At 38.2% G+C, this 21133-nt stretch overlaps 2 protein-coding genes across 7 annotated transcripts in view; one reads left to right on the forward strand and one right to left on the reverse strand.

The window, feature by feature from the left end:
* PTDSS1 (phosphatidylserine synthase 1) overlaps positions 1-5688 on the reverse strand; it is a 48276-nt gene extending 42588 nt beyond the window's left edge. The window contains exon 1 of one of the 2 annotated variants that reach the window (XR_012482469.1): positions 4854-5567. Coding sequence is in view for 1 of the 2 variants with exons in the window: in XM_074268972.1 (XP_074125073.1) it covers positions 4854-5032 (179 nt within the window). In the remaining variant the exon portion in view is untranslated. Of the gene's footprint in view, positions 1-4853 lie in introns of both variants that reach the window. The other variant, XM_074268972.1, reaches the window with a different exon arrangement.
* Positions 5555-21133, forward strand: part of MTERF3 (mitochondrial transcription termination factor 3) — a 51435-nt gene continuing 35856 nt past the window's right edge. The window contains exons 1-4 of one of the 5 annotated variants that reach the window (XM_074269015.1): positions 5662-5795; positions 16426-16534; positions 16829-16911; positions 18340-18684. In XM_074269015.1, coding sequence (XP_074125116.1) covers positions 18360-18684 — 325 coding nt within the window. In that variant the 5' untranslated portion in view covers positions 5662-5795; positions 16426-16534; positions 16829-16911; positions 18340-18359. Of the gene's footprint in view, positions 5796-16425; positions 16535-16828; positions 16912-18339; positions 18685-21133 lie in introns of all 5 variants that reach the window. The other 4 variants (XM_074269023.1, XM_074269006.1, XM_074268997.1 and 1 more) reach the window with 4 other exon arrangements.

Raw genomic sequence — 21133 nt, forward strand, 5'->3', positions numbered from 1 at the left:
TTTTGATATGGGACAAAGACCTGAGTGCTCACTTTTATGAATTCTTAAATATCTAATTAGAAACAAAAACACAAGTTCTGGGTGCTCCTTAAGAACACAGAAGTATTACAGACTAAGCATCATGACAATGTTACAACTCAGCTGAACACAACTTATGCCCTATGAAACTCTTATAACATATTCCAAGGGCAGTCTCTATTAAGGATTCAGAATGACTTGAAAAATGTAGGGATTCAATTTATCTGCATTCAGAAGATGACCCTGGAGTCACATAAATTTCCACAGCTAGGAATGAGGGATATGATGATCACAATCTCGGAATACAACTGGTAAGAAACCTTAGTGATCACCCACATTTTAGATAGCTACTAGCTGTGTGACTGGGCAATAAGAGCTAGCATTTATATAGCTTCTATCATGTGCTACAGACTGTGCTAAGTGCTTTGTTTACAAATATCTCATTGAATCCTGTGAAGTTGGTGCTCTTGTTACCCTCATTTTACAGATGAGAAACTAAGGCATCCGGGGTTAAGAGACTTGGCCAGGGTCAAACTGCTAGTAAGTGTCTGAGGCCACATCGGAACTCAGGTCTTTCTGATTCCAGGGCCAGGACTTCATCCTCCCTGCAATGCTCTCAGCCACTAATGTCAAGGCACTTAACCTAAGTTTCTTCATCTGTAAAATGGGAATAATAATAACACTAAGTTTGTTGTGAGGATTACATAAATATAAAACTTTATACATCTCAAAGCATCAGATAAATGCCAGCTATTATAATTATTATGTGCTATTAGCATAATGCTAAATTCTGTCAGTGAGGTTATACTGATTAGTGTACTGAGTACTATGGTTAGTAGTAGAGTTGGGACTTGACCCCAGCCCACCTGACTCAGGGTCTTTTCTTTCTTTTTCTTTTTCGAGGCTGGGGTTAAGTGACTTGCCCAGGGTCACACAGCTAGGAAGTGTTAAGTGTCTGAGACCACATTTGAACTCGGGTCCTCCTGAATTCAAGGCTGGTGCTCTAATCCACTGCGCCACCTAGCTGCCCCATCAGAGTCTTTTCTGTCACACCAGAATACTTCTCTCTATTGTTGCTTGATATAGACCCATGATATGTTACTAGTCAAGCAAAACCTTTGCTTACTTAGTCCTGACTGTTTTAAAATCAGCTAAATAAAGAGCTGTGAAGTATAGAGCAAAACCAAAAACCACAAAAATTGAACAGTGCATTGAAAATCTACTCTTAGCCTTTCTTTTTTCCTTTTCTTTTTTTAAGTGTGTGTGTGTGTGTGTGTGTGTGTGTGTGTAGAGAGAGAGTAAGAGGAGGCTGCTGACCTATGATTTCATCAATAAGGGGAAGGGTTAATGTGGAAACTCTAAGGTTAACTTATAATCTTTAAAGAAGTTGAGGTGAGGGAGAATTGCAAAATAAGTGACTAGCCCAAGGTTACTCAGCTCATCTGTATTATAGGCATGACTGACCCAGGTCTTCCAGATACTTAGGCAGCCTGCCTCTCTCTTCACTTTCTTTCTCACTTTCAGGTTTACTGGGTAACAAATCCATTCATTCTTTTAAAAATATTTAGTGAATGGATTTTTGTTCAAGGCACAGAGCTAAGAACTGAGAAACATACAAAGAGAAAGAAGTGGTACCACTGCCCACCAAGAGCTTACAAAGCATTTTACATTTGTTATTTTATCTGAATCTTAATGGAAATCCTCTGAGGTGTGTTTATTTGACAAATGAGAGGTGGGACACCACTATAGGATCATCCTCTAACTTGTGTAAAATTATAGAGCTATTGGTACAGCAAAAACTAAAACTCAGGAATCCTGACCTGGATATCACTTCATCTTTTTATCTACAATACCTGGTTCAAAGTATTCTAGCACCTCTCCCGAATTTGTGCATTATTGTTATTTGTCATATTTCTCTTCTAGATTCTAAGTTACTGAATGGGGAGACCTCTCTTATTCAGACTTTGTAACTTCCCCAATGATTGGAACAGTGCTCTGTATGCTCTTAGCTCTTAATCAATGTTTGCTGAATGGAATAAAGTAGATGCTTAATAAATGCCCAATTGAATAGTTAAAACAAAGTTTTTTGGCAAATCATCTTCCCTAGGGAGAAAGATGATTTGTGCTGAATTAGTCAAAAAGACTAATTCTCTTTAATTCTGAAAAAAGGTAGTAACAGGAGAGTACCCTAATAATCAACACTTTATAAGCTGATAGAATTTAGTATTTACAAATTAATACCATGAAGTGAAGAAAGTGATACTTCAACAATTCACATATCACCCATCTCTGGGGGAACTGTGAATTATGAATCATAACAAAATAAATAATACTGCTGTATCATATTATACACAATTTAAATCAATTATTGACCTTCTTTTACATGTACAAATACAGGTATCAAGGCATCTATTTTGAAAGATGAATTTAAAATTTCATTAATATTCATGGTAACACATTTTAAATTAAAAATCTTGGGGAGAATATTCCAACAACACCTAACTTAGTTATATTATGGCACTTCCAGTCTGCCTAACTGGTGGCTTGTTGAAGTACTTTAAACCTAAATTTGGGTAATGTCTTCATAGTATATAAAATTACCACATAAGATTATCTGAGCATTTTTTCTCACCTACAACAAAAGTGTTTCTTAGAAGTATTTCTCATCCTTCTTCCTCATAAATAATCTTTGAAAAACAGAAAACAAATAAAATTAAAAAAAAAAAACTTACTAAAACAATTGTGCTTGTGTCCACTCAAAATCCTGTTCAAGACTGAGCATATGACACTAAAGATTCTAAGATAGATATCATAAAATGACAGGGATAAAAGAGAATGACTGTTTTTAATGACATTACTGGAGAATTTACAGAGCCAAAAAATCACTATGGCAGGATCTTAGCTAAAAGTGATACAAATAATTACAATTAGGTAAATAATAGGCCTAGAGACAATATCACCAAAAGTTATATAGTAAAAATTTAGCTGGAAAAGAACATTGAGATTAACTAATGCTAGCTGTGGAAATATATTAAATTCCTCCCTTCATCATTATTGACAAATTGTCATCCAGCCTCTGCAAGAACACCAAGTATATCCTTGAATCATCCATGACTTTAGGGATAAAGAGGTTACTGAAAAGGTTAAATGTGCTGGAAAATAGGGTAGGTGATCAAGCTGACTAATGGTACATGTTTTTAAATAAAGATCGAATGATTATTTAATTCATTGATAAGAGAGAGAGAAGGGGGGGGAGGTAAACAGAGAGAGGGGGAAGGGAGAGGGAGAGAGAGAGAGATTTTGCAGTTTGACTTTACAGAACCCATAGGATCTTAAATCTAGAGCTGGAAGAGCTCATCTAGTTCAACCCCTAATTTTAATCTGAGGTTCCCAACAGGTTAATTAACTTGCCCAGGGGCAAACAAGTAACTAGGGTCTTCTACACTCCCTTTGGATGGGTGGGTGAGGAAAACTGTGTCAAGAGTCAGAGCAGTGATTACACTGGCATTGGGAGAAAAATCCCTCTACAAAGATAGAGAAAAGGTTAAAATTATTACAAATACAGACCTATCTTTCTATGTGTAAAACCACTGACTTCGTTAAAGGACGACAATTTCCCTCCAGCACCTGCTACTCTGCTAATATGACAAGTTAGCGTCAATTTATCAGTATATTTGAAGGAAACTCTTTCCTGGACTCAAGTTTAAGTAATAAAACCAGAAGAGAGTTCTGTTCTCGTGGAGTTTTGGATGATGGTATCATTTCTCTCCCTTACCCCCCTTTTAAAACAACCTATTTCCATCGTTCCCTAAAGCTCACTGCTTTCCTGACTACTAATCAGGAAAAGGTGTTTAAAAAAAAAAAAAAAAAAGGGTGTTACACTGAAGTTAATATAAAATGTGAACTGGACATTTCAAAGCGTTATCTTCTTAGCCGCCTTCCTTAGAGCCATCATTCCACCTTGGACGCAGTTTGGGCGGGGTGGGGGAAGTTCCCATTGCCCCCTCTGTTGGGTGAGCCCCTGGTTCACCTCTCAGCATGAGATCCGCTCCCTCGGCAATACCAGTGAGTGAAGGGAGGACGAAACCTGCCCGGCCCTTCCCTCAGCGCACTTCCACACATCTCCCGGAAAGGCAGCAGCTCCCTTCCGACGCCGAGGGCAGCCGTGCCCTAAGCAAAGCGCTTAAAACCTGCCCCAGGAGGCAGCCGACGCCGAAAGAGACAACACGGGTCTCGTTTGTGTGTCGGTCTGCAGGCTGCGGAGAACGCTGTATGGGGGGATTCTTTAGAGAATGGAGGGAGAGATGTGGGGTGTGTCTGTTAAATAGAGAACCAAAGGGAGGAAGGAAGGGAGGCAAGCAGGGAAGGAAAGGAAGGAAATGGAGAGAGGGAGGAAGTTAGTAAAGAAGGAAAAGAGGGAGGGAGAAAAGGAAGGAAGTTCAGGAAATTCCCTCAAAACACAACAGGAGGTCGGTTTGACAGCCCCAAAGCACGAGAATCCGCCTCCCCTTCCCCCTCAGAGACATAGCTAGTAAACGTGACTGGGAGACAGGAGCCTCTTGCTCTTGCTCCAAGGTGCGGGTTAGGTGGGCGCATACGGGGCGTGGAGGAGAGTGTACTCCAGAAAGTCGTTTCGGGGGTGGGGGGAGGTCTGGGCTGCCATTCTGAATCAGCCTCGCCTCTCCTGCTTCCCTTCCTCCCGCCCCGGGCTCCCTCCCCCACCGTCTCCCCGTCCTCCTCTCCCGCTGCCACTGTCCTCATCCCCCCGGCTCTGGGCGAGGTGCTCCGCGGCCCAGGCCGGCACCCCGGGCCCCCGCCGGCGTCCAGCCCCTCACCTGGTAAAGGCGAAATACATGAGGCTGACGATGGTGAAGCTGAGCAGGGTGATGGTGTGTGGTCGGTAGAAGAAGTCGATGGTGATGTCCTCCACTTGCTGCTCGTTGATCATCCGGAAATGCAGCTTGTAGTTCACATCGTCTTTGCTCAGGGTCCGGCTCCCCACGCAGGACGCCATGACCCCCCCCGGACCACCCTCCCCCCCACCTCTTCCCGTCCTGAAGGAGCGCCAGCGGTGGAGGAGGAGGAGGTGGGGGTGGTCGCAGCTGCCGCGGCCCGCGCCAGCAACCAGCAAGGGAGGGACCGAAGGAGGCCGGGCAGTCTGGGAGGGCTGGCGGGCCGGCGGGCCGGCAGACAGGCTAGCGAGCGGCCGGCTGCGGCCGGAGGCAAAACCGAGCAGAAGCGGGAGCGCGCGCACACGCGCGGGCGAGCCTGCGAAGGAGGCAGGGAAGCGGTGACAGTGGTTCTGCTCTCTCTCCTTAGGAAGAGGGGGGGCTTAGAACCCCAAAAAAGTCAAATCGGAGAGAAAAGAATTTCTGTTACCTTAAAATTTGTCCTTGGTATCGTTCTAAGTAAATTGTAGGCAAAGTTGAAGAAATCAGGAAAAAAAACCCACTATGTTTCAGATCTTTTCTCCTTTAATTGTCTTCATGTTCCCCGCCTGGGTGGCAGATGGATTCGTCTACTCTGAGCAGCCCACGTGGGGAGAAGGAGCGAGGCTGAGCTTTGCGAGAGCGCGCGCGGGAGCGGGAGGGCGGTGGACTAAGGTGCTGCTGAGGCTGTTCGGCGGACGGCGGAGTGACCGATAGCTGTGGAAGCTGCCTCCAGAGCCCCGAGGGGTCGCGGTGAGGGGACGGAAGTCTGGGCAGTCCTTTTCCAGAGGTCCCGCCCTGGGGATCCGGACTATTGGGGCACGGAGGACTGGGCGGGACCTGCCGCAGGTAAATAAGGGCTGGGGATATTTCCGGGACTTTAGGCCTGCTGAGCCTGAAACTAGTAGGAACTCGCTCCGAACCGGGACCACACCCTAGGGTTAACGAACCCGGTTCCTGGCTTCTCTTTTCTCCCTATTGGGCCCGGATTGCCTGCTGCACAAGAAGTTGTTTACTTGTCGCCGTTCCCGCGTATTTTTGAACTCGGGGCTGCTGTTTTGCTAGGAACTCTTGGGATGGGGGGATTTGAGGGTACCGTTGGGGTAGTGGAAACCTAGAGACTTTCTCAGGATATCTTTAAGTCCACCATAGCATAATCACAAAGACAATTATATTAAAGCAATTATCAGAACATTAAAAGTTCCACATTTACGGGCTCTCTGAAATCTGTCTTTGCTCTTCCAGGTGAATCTCAGTATGGGGACCCCCGGTGTCAGTCCCGATTTATAAAATGGCTTGCGGGCTACCCCCTGATGCCAGAGTCTGGTGCACTCAAATTAGGTTTTTCGGGAATAGTTGTAGTTTATTGCAATTTTTGGTACCTTACTTATTCCCTAGGGGCATATCCCCGATTTTATCTACTGGGATTGCTTTTTTTTATCTTCTGTCTGTTATCTGAGAAAGGCTTATCTTTTGAGAAGAGAATGAATAACCCCAAGGCTACGCTATAGTTAGCTCGCCCCGAGTACACCACGTGACTATCATTGAATTTTTTTTTTAATGAACTACAAAGTTAATTAAGCATTTTCCCGGTCTTGTGGACATTGATTCCCATAAGACAAATTATCAAGTGGAATTTACAAGCATTCTCAAATGTATTGTTCTTTGCCAAGCTCTGGAGAAGCAAATTAATAGTTCCCACATAAGTATTAATTTAAACGTATCAAGAGCATTTAACGCTTCTCTACCTGGTAGACTGGGTTAGCGGATGGGCTAATTTAGTTTGAGGGTAACACACCACATGGGGGTTTGTGTAAATGATGAGACTCTGGGTCCCGAGGTGGGGTTCACAGAGTAAGCCTGTTGTACTGATGACTACTTCCTCCCTGGGGCAAGTGAGGAAGGGCGCTGATGGGATGAGCGCCACCTTACACTCCTACCCCCTGTGGAGGCCTTGTGCACCCCTACCTCACTGTATCCAGTAAGTTCTGAAGTAATGCCAAACCTCTGAAAATTTTCCCTGTAAATCTGTGCCGTCATTGCTGAATCCTTTTTGGGTCAGCCTGCCACTTAGTTCTAATATAGCTTGTGCTGTCTTTCTCCTTATCCCTCCCCCATGCCTCATGGCTCTTTCTCTTAGCTAACTAACCCCCTTAGGACTTAGCCTGCCTGACAAGTCTGTCAGTGGTGTACTCTCACCTTATGGAGTATTTATTTTCTCTGGTTAATTGTGAGTTCCACTAGGAAACTTGTTTTTTCTATGATTAATTGTTAAAAAACCCTTTTTCTTGTTACCTATAAGCTCTCCCAATATTTCATATTTATCTCTCCTGGTATCCATTATCTCTATTAATTTTATCTATAATTTCTCATAAATAAATGTATCTTTTGCCAAAGAGAAAGACCATTGTGAATTCATCATATGACCAATCCCCAACATTTGTTGCTATTTGCTTTCCATAATTTCATCATTTGGTGTATTCTTTACCTTAAACACATCATAAAGACTTCCTCTCTTTTCTTCCCTCTCCCTCCCCATCAGCTGTCTTGATTTTTGTCCTGCCACTGGACATTACTAATTTAGGAAGAGTGAGGGCTGACAACTTTGTTCTTCCACGTTGATTTTTTTTTCTTTCTTTCAGAGTATCCTTTCTCTTCATATAACCCCATGAGCATGCAAAACATGAAAGGCATATTTGGAGTCAGTATAGATGTTCCCTCTCATTTCTTTCCTCAATTCTAAAACAATGGGAGAACAAAAATGCTCTGAACCCAGTGGGGGGATGTTAGAACCTCCAATGGTAGACCTAGGGTGAGCTTAGAGGCTTCCTCAATTAGAAGAGCTGTGGCACTTGGCTTTAAGGCAAGAGGGTCACCTTCAAAACACCAAGTTTTTTGAGAAGCAAGGGGTCTGGACCTGAGTCTAGGCTCCCAGAGCCTTTCGGTGCCTTCCATCACCATACAGTGTAAAAAGGCATTAGGCCCAACGAAAGATTAGTTTAGCTTTCAGGGTCTTAATCAGACTGATAAGACTGTTCGGGCCTTTAAACAAACTTCATAGCCCTGTGTGGGAGAGGTGGGGCTGGAAGTTCAGGGTTGATATGACCACAGTCAGAGAAGCCTCTCTGGTGGGGCTGCAGATCAAGATACCATCTAACCCATACTGACCATGTTCATTGGTGGGGAGTTATGTTCCCCAGAGTTTTCCCCTTCAAGGGCAAAAAGAAATTGAGTCTTTAGCAATGGTATGCAAAAGAAAACATCTTTAAGATCTAAGGTAGAAAACCATTTTGTCCCCTGGAATACTTGTAGTGAGCTCATGGCTTCTACTGACCATTTGCTCTGATTATAAAAATTTGCTATAAGAGGAAAAAGCAGGGACATGATTATAATAGGCTCAAAACAGATCCTTCAGTCCTCAGCCCGAGAGTACATACATAACAGGATAAAGTAACCTTAGATCTGTTTGACAACTGATCATACAGTAATAACTCTACCTCATAGCCAGACTCAGGAATAATTAGATGGGAGACAAAGAAGCAGAACTGGGAAACTGAATCAGAAGGGTCCCACCTTAAGCAGAGGATAAGGTTGTCCTCCCAGTTTTTGCTTAGATAAGTCATGTACCTCATGCACCTAGACATTTCAGGAAGCAATTCTGAGTAACTTATGGCATTTCTTTTGAAATGGTGGGCAACTGACTTAATGATCAGGCAATCAAATTCAGAACCCAAAAGAATATCAGTTACAGTTCCAAGAGATTTTATCCCTAATAGCAACTTCTACTATTCACAGCTGTGCAGATTTTGTGAACTAGATTTTGTTACCTAGAAAGATTTAAAACACAACCAGAAAGAAAAAAAACCTCTATGCTGTTGTTAAAATGCTGGGAAAATTTCTTAAAAGGCCAAATTTTTTTTTTTTTCCTGTTAACTTCAGCTCAGGCTGAACTGGGGATTATACAAAAAGTTAGCTAGTTAAAATTGAAATAACATCTCAGCAATTTCTCAAATTTTTGAAAGCACTGATTAAGAAGTTTGGCAAAATGACCAGCAGGATGATTTCAGAAAGGCCTGGAGAGACTTACATGAACTGATGCTGAGTGAAATGAGCAGGCCCAGGAGATCGTTGTATACTTCAACAACAATACTGTATGATGATCAATTCTGATGGACTTGGCCATCTTCAACAATGAGATGAACCAAATCAGTTCCAATAGAGCAGTAATGAACTGAACCATTACACCCAGTGAAAGAAGATGAATATGAGCCACAATATATCCTATTTTTGTCTGCCTGCATTTTTGATTTCCTTCACAGGCTAACTGTACACTATTTCAAAGTCCGATTTTTTTTTTGTACAGCAAAATAACTGTTTGGACAGGTATACATATATTGTATTTAACATATACTTTAACATATTTAACATGTATTGGTCAACCTGCCATCTGGGGGAAGGAGTGGAGAAGTTGGAACAAAAGGTTTTGTAATTGTCAATGCTGAAAAATTACCCATGCATATATCTTAAAAATAAAAAGCTATGATAAAAAAAAAAGTTTAGCAATTAACCATTTTACGATTGCAATAAAAATTCCTGAAATATTGCGGATAATTCCAGGAATTTACCCCATTCTGGAAGAAAAGCAAAGGGAAAAACATTAGGTAAATAGGAACTTTTTGTAACCCTTCCTTGACTCCTCTCTTGTCTGGAGTACCCTTCTGCTCCTTTGGGAAAGCATTCCCCAGCATGGTGCTGAGTGTATTTCAATTGTGTGGAATTGGCCCAAATCACCTCATTGTTGAAAAGTGGCAGGTCTATCACATTGATCATCACATAATCTTGTTGTTGCTATGTATAATGCTTTCTTGTTTCTGCTCACTTAACATCAGTTCATAGTCATAAAATCAGCCTGCTCATCATTTCCTATAGAACAATAATATCCCATTATATTCATATACAATAGCTTATTTAGCCATTCCCCAGCTGATGAGCATTCACTCAGTTTCCACTGGGTGGAATTTGAAGTCAAAGGACCCCGGTTTGAGTCATGGCTTTGCCACATTATACTTTGACTGTGGGCTTCACAGTTCACAGTTCACAGTTCACAGCTTAGTTTCTTTTCAGGGGCAGTTAGGTAGCACCATGGATAGGGCACTAGACCTGGAGTCAGGAAGACTAGGATTAAAGACTAGAATTCCTTGCTCAAGGACCCTAGGCAAGTCACATATTCCATTGATCTAGTCTATTCTTTTAACTTATACCAGATATTTTTGAAAACTGCTGCTTTATAATATAGTTAGAAGCTAGAAGCACTGTCTCTTTTTCCATTTGTTATATCCCTTAATACTTTAGATATTTAGTCCTTCCAAATTATTTTTGTTTTTATCAAATTTGGTAAATTATCCCTCTGATAATTTCTATTGCATTAAAAGTATAAATTAACTTTAGTAGTATTGTCATTTTGTTATATTGGCAAGGCACTGCCATGAACACTAAATATTCCTTCAGCTATTTAAATTTTTGTGTTTTTTAAAAATTTCTTTACAGAGAATTTTGTAATTGAATCGCTACAAATCTTTCATGTGCTTTGGTAGATTGATCTCCAGATAATTCATTTATTTTATAGTTATTTGGAATGGGATTTCCCTTTCTATTATTTATTACCTGAGAGGACATTTAAATGACAAACAGGAGTTTCAGATTTAATTCTAGAAGTATAGGGAGTTTTATTGTGGTGGGGATAGAATGCTAAGCTTTAGGAAAATCACTATGGCAACTGAGTTGAGAATAGATTAGAGTGGGGAGAAATTCATGTCAGAGAACCTTGTTAGAAGGCCATTGCAAAAATACATGGGAGAGATGATGACATCCTATACATGAGTCTGAATCTAAAGATTAAGGTATAAAAGAAATGTTGTGAAAGTACAACTGATAGGATCTGATAGTACATTGGATATGTGATTTGATATGGTAAGGACAACAGTGAGATTTTGAGCGTGGGTGACTGAATGATGGTTATGTGTTGGGTTATGTGTTGGAGGGACAAATAATGAGTTCTCTTTTGGACATGTTAGGTTGGAGGTGTCTATGGACATCTAGTTTGAGATATCCAAAAGAGAGTTGGAGATAAATAACTAGAACTCGGGTCATTGATGGATATATAGTCACCTAATTTATTCCCCTGGATATATGGATTTTGGAATCTTCTTTACAGAGATGATGGTTGAAATGTGCAAACTAATGAATTCATTGAGTGAGATAGCCTAGAGGGAAAAGCAAAATGGGCTCAAGTCAGAGCCTTAAGGAACATTTGTGCTTTGTAGATATAATGGATGAAGAACCAACTAAAAGAATGTGAAAAGATACAATCGTGATGGCTAGAGAACCTTGAGGCAGTGTCCTAAAATGTGGAGATGAGAACATATTCAGGAAAGAGGGTGATTGACAGTGTCACTTGCTTCAGAGAAGTCAGGATAGATGAGTACTGAGAAAAGGCTATAAAATTTGGCAATTGAAAGATCATTGGTAACTTTGGAGAAATGAGTTTCAGTTGAATGATAGGGTTAGAAGAGAATGAGAGGAGCAAAAGGAGAGTTACTATACGGAGATGGTTTTTTCTGGGAGTTTATCAAAGAATGGGTAGAATAGTCACAGAATGATAACTAGAGGTGATGGTTAGATCAAGTGAGAATTTTTTAAGAACAGGGTCTTTGAGTTCTTTGGAACACTTTATAAAAAATATGCATAGTAATTTTTTTTTGGGGGGGGGGCAAAACAGTTGGAGTTAAGTGACTTGCTCAGGATCACACAGCTAGTTAAATGTTAGTTTAAGACTGAATTCAAACTCAGGTCCTCCTGATTCCAGGACTAGTGCTTTATTCAGTGCATAATAGAAAGGGAAATCCCATTCCAGATTTATGAGCAAAGAGATAGAGAACCTTATGAAAAGCAAAATGAATGCTTTGATTACATTAAATTAGGAAGCTTTTATACAAGATTAGAAAGACTGAAAAGTAGGAAACAATTTTTACTTCCAGTGTTTCTGATAAAGTCCTCACTTCTAAAATATATAGAGAACTTAGTCAAATTTAAAGAATACAAGTCATTTCCCAGTTGATAAATGATCAAAGGATATGAACATTAAGTTTTCAGATAAAGTCAAAGCTTTCTATAGTCATATGGGAAAATGCTCAAAGTCACTATTGATTAGAGAAATGTAAATTAAAATAACTCTATAGTATCAACTTATATACCTATAAGATTGGCTAATGTGACAAAAAAGGAAATTAATAATACTATATTTTTTAAAAAAGCTGTTCTACTTGAAAAGACAAAGGGACCAAGATGGAAGAAAAAAAGACAAGGACTCACTTGAGATTTCCCAAATTCCCTTTCAAACAGTTTTAAATAACTCCTGAAAACAAATTCTAAAGTGACAGAACTCACAAAAGGAGGGGGATGAAACCATTTTCTTCCTCAACACATTAGGAGATTGATAGGAAATGTTTGTTACAGCAAAGTGAGCTCCTGAACAGGCTGTAGCCATACTTGTCATGTCATAGGAAAGTAGTATTAGGCCTTTGAGGGGGGGTCAGATAACTGGTTAGAAGATTACAGGGATCCCTTTGCTAGCGCTAGGTGAAGGACTCTATTGCATCATCCATATTCAAATCTGGATCATAGTTCTAGGGCAAAGAGGTATACTAGCACACCAGAAGTTGTGGCCAAAGGGAAAGAAGGAATCCTGGTTATAGTTCCAGTGTGGAAAAGATTTCTTGTGATTGCTTATAAACAAGCTAGGAGAATAGTAAATATATCTCTCTTCAGAGAAGCCCAGCCCAGAGAAGCAAAGCCCAACTTTAATATAAATCTAAATGCTAAAAAGACAAAAAAAAAAAAAAAATAAGGCAAGAAAAATGAGCAAACAAAAAAAAAAAACCTGAGCATAGAAGGTCACTATGGTATCTGGGGGGGTAGGGTGGAGGGGGAAGGAGGGGAAAAATTGAAACAAAAGGCTTGGCAATTGTCAGTGTTGTAAAATTACCTATGCATATATCTTGTAAATAAAAAGCTATAATAATTTTAAAAGAAAAAAAGTCACTATGGTGATAGGGAAGACAAAACTCAAACTGCTACATCCATAGACTGAAAGAAAAATGTGAATTTATCTCAGATCATAGAAGACCTCTGAAAGGATTTTAAAAATCAAAACAATAATGTAAAAGAAAAACTGGGAGAAGTTAATTACAATGATGCAAAAAATCATGAAAAAAGAATCCACAGATTGATAAAAGAGACACAAAAAATATTGAAGAAAATAATATCTTTAAAAATAAAGAAGAAAATAATTCTTCAAAAATTACAATTAGGGAAAAAGACCCACATGTGCAAAAATATTTGTGGCTACCCTTTTTGTAGTGGCAAGAAAATGGAAACCGAGTGGATGCCCATCAGTTGGAGAATAGCTGAATAAGTTATGATATATGAATGTTATGGAATATTATTCTTCTGTAAGAAATGATCAGCAGGATGATTTCAGAGGGCCCTGGAGAGACTTACATGAACTTTTGCTAAATAAAATGAACAGAACCAGGAGATCATTGTACAATAGCAATGTTATATGACGATCTCTTCTGAGGAATGTGACTCTTTCTAACAATGAGATGATTGCCATCTAGGGGTGGGGTTGGGGGGGAAAGGGAAAAATTGGAACACAAGGTTTTGCAAGGGTCAATGTTGAAAAATTATCCTTGTATATGTTTTGAAAATAGAAAGTTTTGATTAAAAAAAAAAAATTGGATAAGTAGAAGCTAATGCACTGCTGACCTGGAAAATAGATCAAGAAATCATTTGAGAATTATTGGATGACTTGAAAGCCATGATTAAAACAGTAATAATAATAATAATAATAAAGAACCTAGGCATCATTTTTTTAAGGAATTGTCAAGGAAAACTGCCCTGATATTCTATAACCAGAAAATAAAATAGAAATTGAAAAAACCTACTGATCACCTCCTGAAAGAAATCCCCAAATGAAAACTAGAAATGTTATAGTCAAAATGTAGGGCTTCCATGTCAAGGAAAAAATATTGCAACTATTCAGAAAGTAACAATTCAAATACTGTGGGTTCACAGTTAGAATAACCTAAGATTTAGCAAGTTCTACCTTAAAAGTGGGCCCGGTATGTGATGTGGAAGGCAAAAAAGCTGGGATTACAATCAAGAATCACCTACCACAAAACTCAATATAATCTTTCAGAATAAAAATGGTTATTCATGTAAATAAAGGATTACAAGCATTCCTGATGAAAAGAGCAAAGCTGAACAGAAAATTTGATCTTCAATAAAAGATTCAAGAGAAATAAAAAAAGATACCCAGGAAAGAGAAATCATGAAGAATTCAGTAATACTAAACTGTTACTCCAGGGGAAGGTGATACTTGTAGCTCCTAAGAACTTTTTTGTTATTCAGGCAATTAGAAGGAATCTACCTAAACAGGGCATTCAGAGTACTAAAATGTTCCTTCAGTCTATTACTCTGAGGATCATGGACAACTTTTACTTTAGATATCACTATAGTCATGTGGCCACCAGAAATGAGAAACTGCCTCCATACTGTTAGGCTGAATTAATGGGAGTTTACTATAATGGGATATCTTTTTTAAAAAGGAGTGTGTAAGAAGAAAGAGGTAGAATAGAGTAAATCATCTCACATAAAAGAGACACAAAAGAGCTTTTATAAAGAAGGCAAATACCAAAGGTGGGGAGGTAGGTGGTTCCACAGTTGTATAAAAATCTATTTTTACCCTAAGTAGATTGGGAAGAGAAAAAAAGGGTTGGGAAGTGTGGGTCTCTGATAGAAGGAAAGGCATTTTGAAGGAGGTGGTAATTAGAAGCAAAACACTTTTGAGGATGGGCAAGATAAAAGTGAGAGAAAGAGTGGCGAAAATAAGAGAAGGAAATACAATTAGTAACTAAAACCTAACAACAAAAAAAAAAAACCATATCCCAAGTATCTCTGAAAAAAAATTAGTGATTCAAATATATAAGAGCTACTCCCCAGTTGATAAATGGTCAAAGGATATGAACAGACAATTCTCAAAGTAATTAAACCAGTCTCTGTCTCTGTCTCTCTCTCTTTCTCTCTCTCTCTCTCTGTGTATATATATATATATATATATATATATATATATATATATATATATATATATATATATATATATATATATATATATATATATATATATATATATTCATATGAAAAAAAGGTTCTTAAGTTATTATTGATTAGAAAAATGCAAATTAAAGGAACCTTGAGATATCTCATCTATCAGATTGGTTAGCATGACTGAAAAGGAAAATGATGACAACTGTTAGAAGGAATGTGGGAAAACTAAGACACTAAATGCATTTATGGACTGTGAACTAATCCAAGCATTCTGTAGAAGAGTTTGAAACTGCTCAAAGGACTAAAAAAACTGTTCATATCCTTTGATCCAGCAATACCACTAGTAGGTTTGTATCTTGAAGGGATTTTTTTTTTTAAGGGATCTATATGTACAAAAATGTTTATAGCAACTCTTTCTGGTGGCAAAGAATTGGAAATTAAAGAGACACATCCGTTGGGGAATGGCTGAGCGAGTTGTGGTATACTATTGTGATGTAATATTTTGCTACAAGGAATTATGAGCAAAAGAGAAAAACCTGGAAAGACACATATAAACGATACAAAGTAAAATAAGTAGAACCAGGAGAACATTGTACATAGCAGCAGCATTATTGTAAGATAATATAGTAAGTGGCAAATGATTTAGCTTTTCTCAAAAATATGATTCAAGGCAGTTATGAAGTATTTAGGATGAAAAATTCTATCCATCTCTAGAATAAGAACTGATAGACTCTGAAAGCAGATTGAAGCATACAAAGGATTAAGGCATGAGGTCTACCTTGGTCCCTGTTTTATTGTGTCATTTTAGTTTTCTTGACAAAGATAGTGGATTAGTTTTGCTGTTTCCAGCTTATTTTATAAATGATAGAACTGAGGCAAATAGGGTTAAATGACTTATGCAAGGTCATATAGCTATTACATGTGTCCAAGGCTGGATTTGAACTCATGAAAAACACCCACATTGGGTCCTGGAAAACTGTAGTTGGTCCAATCCATTCAATATCCCACAGAAGTGATGGTGTTTAAGGATATGGAATGTCTAGATGCATTAAATAGTAAATCTCAAGCAATTGTTATCAGTTATTATCAGGAGTAAGGGATGGTTTGCTTTGATGTCTCCAGTTCTATTAACTGTCCCTGGAATTTTCATAAAGATTAGAACCACTTTCAGCCTATTGGAAATATTAAGAGGATTTTGCAAGCAACACAATTATTTGGTTTGATAACTCGCACATTTGATTTTCCATTCATTCTTTGAAAAAGCCTATTGTTGTTTTTCCTGTCATGTTTAACTCTTGGTGACCTCATTTAGGATTTTCCTGGCTCAGATCCTGGAGTGGTTTGCCATTTCCTTTTCCATCTCATTTTACAGATGAAGACACAGAGGCAAACAGGGTTAAAAGACCCAATGTCACATAACAGTAAGTGTCTGAGGCCAGATTTAAACTCAGGAATATGAGTTTATATATGCCAAGCTTGACTCTATCTGCTGTCCTATGTAGCTGCCTACCATAGGATAAATGTAATGAATGGATAGTCATCAAAATCAAACTTCTCTTGTTCTCTTTCTGAGTTGGAAGAATCAGTGGTCTTGTAGTGAAGATTACTTGTATTTATCTATCATCTGATTCCAGCTATGTTGATTTTATTTTTTAAAGGTTTTGAATTTTACCCCAATTTTTAAATTTTATCTTTTTTCTCCTGTTATTTCTCAGACTGGGTGAGGAACCTATGGGAAGGAAAGAGACAAATTCAATCCTGGCTGCAACACTACCTGCATCTTGAAGTATTGTTCCTTGTAATTTTCATTTTTGTTTTATATATTTTCTGCTTCTGTTCAAAAACTATATGACCCTGAACAGTGAATTATTGACTCTTTGGAGTATAGTGATTCATTCATAATTCACAGTTATGTATGGGTAGGGGAAAATTAACTATGGAGTTGAAGAGATAGCAAGAGTCTGTAAGACATCTGGCTTAATAGATGAATTCCTATGTAGCCAGATTGAGTCACATAAGGATTAAATGACTTGATCAAGATCGCAAAGATAGAATGTGTTAGAGGAAGAATTTGAACACAAGCAGAGTACTCTATTCCCTATACCACAAACCCACTAGACTAGAAAAGGGAAGATTTGGGGCAGCTAGGTGGCACAGTGGATAGAGTACCAGCCCTGAAGTCAGGAGGATCTGAGTTAAAATCTGGTCCCAGACACATAACATTTCCTAACTATGTGTGATTCTGGGCAAGTCACTTAACCCCAATTGTGTCTCAGCAAAAAAAAAAGAAAGAAAAAAGGGAAGATTTGTGAGGGCTGAATAACATTTCCCCATGGGATTCTTTCTTCTATTTTTTTTTTTTTTAATTTGGAGAGAAATTTATATTTGTTTGCTGCCAGATTCTTGCTTCTTATTGTCATTTCATTTTCCTTGCCACTTATGACCTTTTTTATTAAAAGCTATATTATTTTTCTGCAATCTCCCTTCTCCCCTCCAGTGTAACAGAATTCAACAGAACTGCTTTTGTGATCAGTTCCTGTTTTAGAAAACAGTTTTATTCTTGAAATAATTGTGTCATCTCAGCTCTGGATAAAAGAAAAGAAATAACATTCACTGTTCTACATATAGTATAATAAATGTTTTGATAGTTCATATAAGACAGATGATTTTTGTAATGTTTATATCTTAACAGCTTTTTATAGTCCATAAAACACATTTCAGTAATATAGTGATGTTAACCTCACAATCTGCTGTTTTGAAGATTGAATTTTAAGGTACTAAATTGTTCACGTCTTCCTGAAATGTGATTAATACAAAGTCTCAAGTTGATAGATATATTCAATTCATTTCTGTCTTTTTATCTTAAATGTTTTTCTTTTCCACTCAATTTTTTGCCATGTATTTTTAATTTGTTTATTATATGTTTGTAAATCTTAGGTGTTTCATCCATCTGCACATCTGCATTGTGCAGATTCCTTCCTGTCTTTCTCTTGAAGCTCCTAGTTCTTAACTTCTCCTTCCTGGCCAAGAAAAAATCTATAGACCAGTTTGGTGGGAAAGAGTTTGGAATCAGAAGATCTCAGTTCAAATCTGCCTCTGGTCCATTTTTTATACTTAATGAAGTGCTCATTTTTTTTAAAGGATTTTTTTTTTTTAACCTTCAGTATGTTTTATTTATTTATTTAATTTTTTTTAAACTTCTGTTTATTGTATGTTTCTGTTATAGATGTAAACATTAGATGAAAGATGGCTCTACCAGTTCAGCAGATACCCAAATGGTTCTACTCAATGAAAATAAATTTCATCAGCATCACACAAATTAGAAGTCAGTTCATGAGACCAAGAAAAACAACTCTACATGGACTCTTGGCACTGCCTCAGCAATCTTCTGACAATTTTTTCCTTTGGGGATTCAAGAATTATAGGACTTTTTCCTTATGGAATAGTTCTCTGGCTCCCAGCTCAACTAGACAAGAAAATATTGCTGCACAAGACACTCACCCTCCTTCCCTTAATGGACTACAACTCAAGACTGAAGTCACCAACTTTGATTCACAGATATCACTAGAAGGTAATTTTGAAATTTGAGACAATCTTCTGTTTCCAAATTCATTTAGGGTAGGGGTAGAAAACTAGCAAGTCTGTTGGATACTAGCCTAGACTATTGCTCTATTTATATGTACTAGTAGAAAGTAATATGCAACTATAATGCTGCTACTAACCATAACTTTTAAATAACTATACCATTATGAAATGTGTTTTTAAAATCTGCTGATAAATTTTTGTATTTATAAGACTGCTTTTAGATTCGTATAATCAAACTTTGAGTTTGAGAAGGCTTGTGAAGGCAACTTGCAATCCTCGTAATTTGTTATTTGTTTTCATTTCCTAAAATTGTATGAATTTTGGATCTATTCTGTGTTTCATGTTGTAGTTCATGCATGATATAGTGGAAAGAGTAACGGCTGGTTTTTAATACTGTTTCTATTTTCTAGATGTATATTTTTGAAAAACTCACTTTCCTCTTTGGGCTGCAATTTCTTCATCTATAATATGTAGGATTTGAATTAGAGTGAGCTCTAAGGTCCTTTTTATGTCTATATCCATGCATGAGACTACAGTGTATGAGCTACTTACTAGGATCTTATTCCTCCCAAGTTGGCATCAACCCATTTATGGCTTCCTTTTGTATCTAGTAGTTTAACTAGTTCTAAATCATCTGTACTGTGTTATCTAGCCTACAGTTCTACGTCTTGTTCACCTGGATAGCATTAAAAACATCAAATACTTTGCTGAAACCTAAGTAGCTGTAATCTGTAGCTATGGCATTTTCCTGATCTATTAGTCTAAAATACATTTCACAAAAGAAAATTAAAGTAATGTAGCATAGATTGTTTTTAATGAAGCCATACTAGTTAACTGCCACTTTTTTTTATATATTCATAATCTAACTTTATAATGCTTGACTCTAGACTAAGTCAAGTTCATGACCTAAAATTTATAGAATTTTTTTTTAATTTAGAAAATTAAGGCATTTCCCCTTACCTAGTGATATGACACCTCTCCCAATCTCCATTCTGTGTAGATTTACAAAGTTCTTGGCAAATATATATGTATTTCATCCTGAGATCAAGCATATCATTACTTTATGCTGTAATACTAAACTTAAAATCCGTTAACTCCCACTGCTCACCTCAGCAGGGCCAACTAGCGTCTTACCTTCACCAGGTCTTCGTAGTCATGGCTTCGATTATCTGAATGGAAGAACGACCTCAAGAAGTCCCCCACAGAACACCTGATACGCGTGAATATGCAGCAATTAATCTTTATTCACTACATTACTTCACTACATAGAGTTCCCTATATCCTAATGCTCTAATCCTAAAGCATAATGAATCTAGTCTAGTCTACTCTGCTCTATTCTACTCTACTCCTCCTTCCCTTTCTGCAACCCCTTTTTCTATAGTCCCTAGGTCATGTGTCAGAGACTGTCAGAGTCTGGTGCATAATCAATCAAGAGTGAGGAAGGCTTCCACCTCATAGGATGAGGCTTACTCAATGCCTGTCAACGCCCTATTTTGGACTCAGGCAGAGTAAGCTTCCAAGAGCCTCAAACTCTGCTCTTGAGATTTGCCCTCGACTGTAACAAAAATCTTGTTGAATAATTAGTCATTCAATATTAAGTAAATCCTATGTGCTAAACCCTAAGTTAAGTATTAGACATACAAAGAACAGTTCCTGTCCTCAATGCAGGAGCCAACATGTACCAATGTAAAGGAGTTTATAGAAGATAAAGAATAAATGGAAAGTAAGAGAAGGATTCTTTCAGATAGTGGAAGGTCGAAAAGAGTGACAATTGGGAAAGGCTTCCTTCAGAAGTAGAACTGAAGCAGACTGAAAGGAAGTAAGGGATTCTGCAAGGCAGAGGTAAGGAGGAAGAGTGTTTTGAACATTGTACAGGCACAGAGAGAAGAGATGGAGCACAGAACATGTGAGAAGGAACAGCAAGTAGACCAATGTAGCTGGACCAAGAGTTAATGGAGAAGAGTAGTGTGTAAGGAAACTGAAAAGAGGAAGGGTTCTAAATAATAAAGACATTTATATTTGACCCTGCAAATACTTGAGAGTCCTCAGTCTTTATTGAATGTGGGTGCAAGTGAGTGCTACGATGAGACATGTGCCTTAGGAAAGTCTTTTGGCAGTTGAATGGAGAATGGATTGCAGTCCAGACAAAAGCTTATTAGGATCTGAATTAGACTGGATGCTCTCCCAGTTTCTCTCCATTTTGTTTTTTTCTATCTTGACTTTCTTCAAATCCTAGATAAAATTCCATTTTCTACAGGAAATCCGTTTAGTCTAGTGCCTACTCCCTGTTATTTCCTCTTTATTGTATGTAACTTGTTTGTATATATTTGAAAATTATTTCTCTCATTAGACTGTGAGCTTTTCAAGGGCAGGAACTATCTTGTATTTTTCCCTTCTTTGTATTCCTGAAGACAGTGCTATGATAGGTACTTAAT

Source organism: Sminthopsis crassicaudata, chromosome 1 (assembly GCF_048593235.1).
Source record: "Sminthopsis crassicaudata isolate SCR6 chromosome 1, ASM4859323v1, whole genome shotgun sequence".
In the NCBI taxonomy this organism is placed as follows: domain Eukaryota; kingdom Metazoa; phylum Chordata; class Mammalia; order Dasyuromorphia; family Dasyuridae; genus Sminthopsis; species Sminthopsis crassicaudata.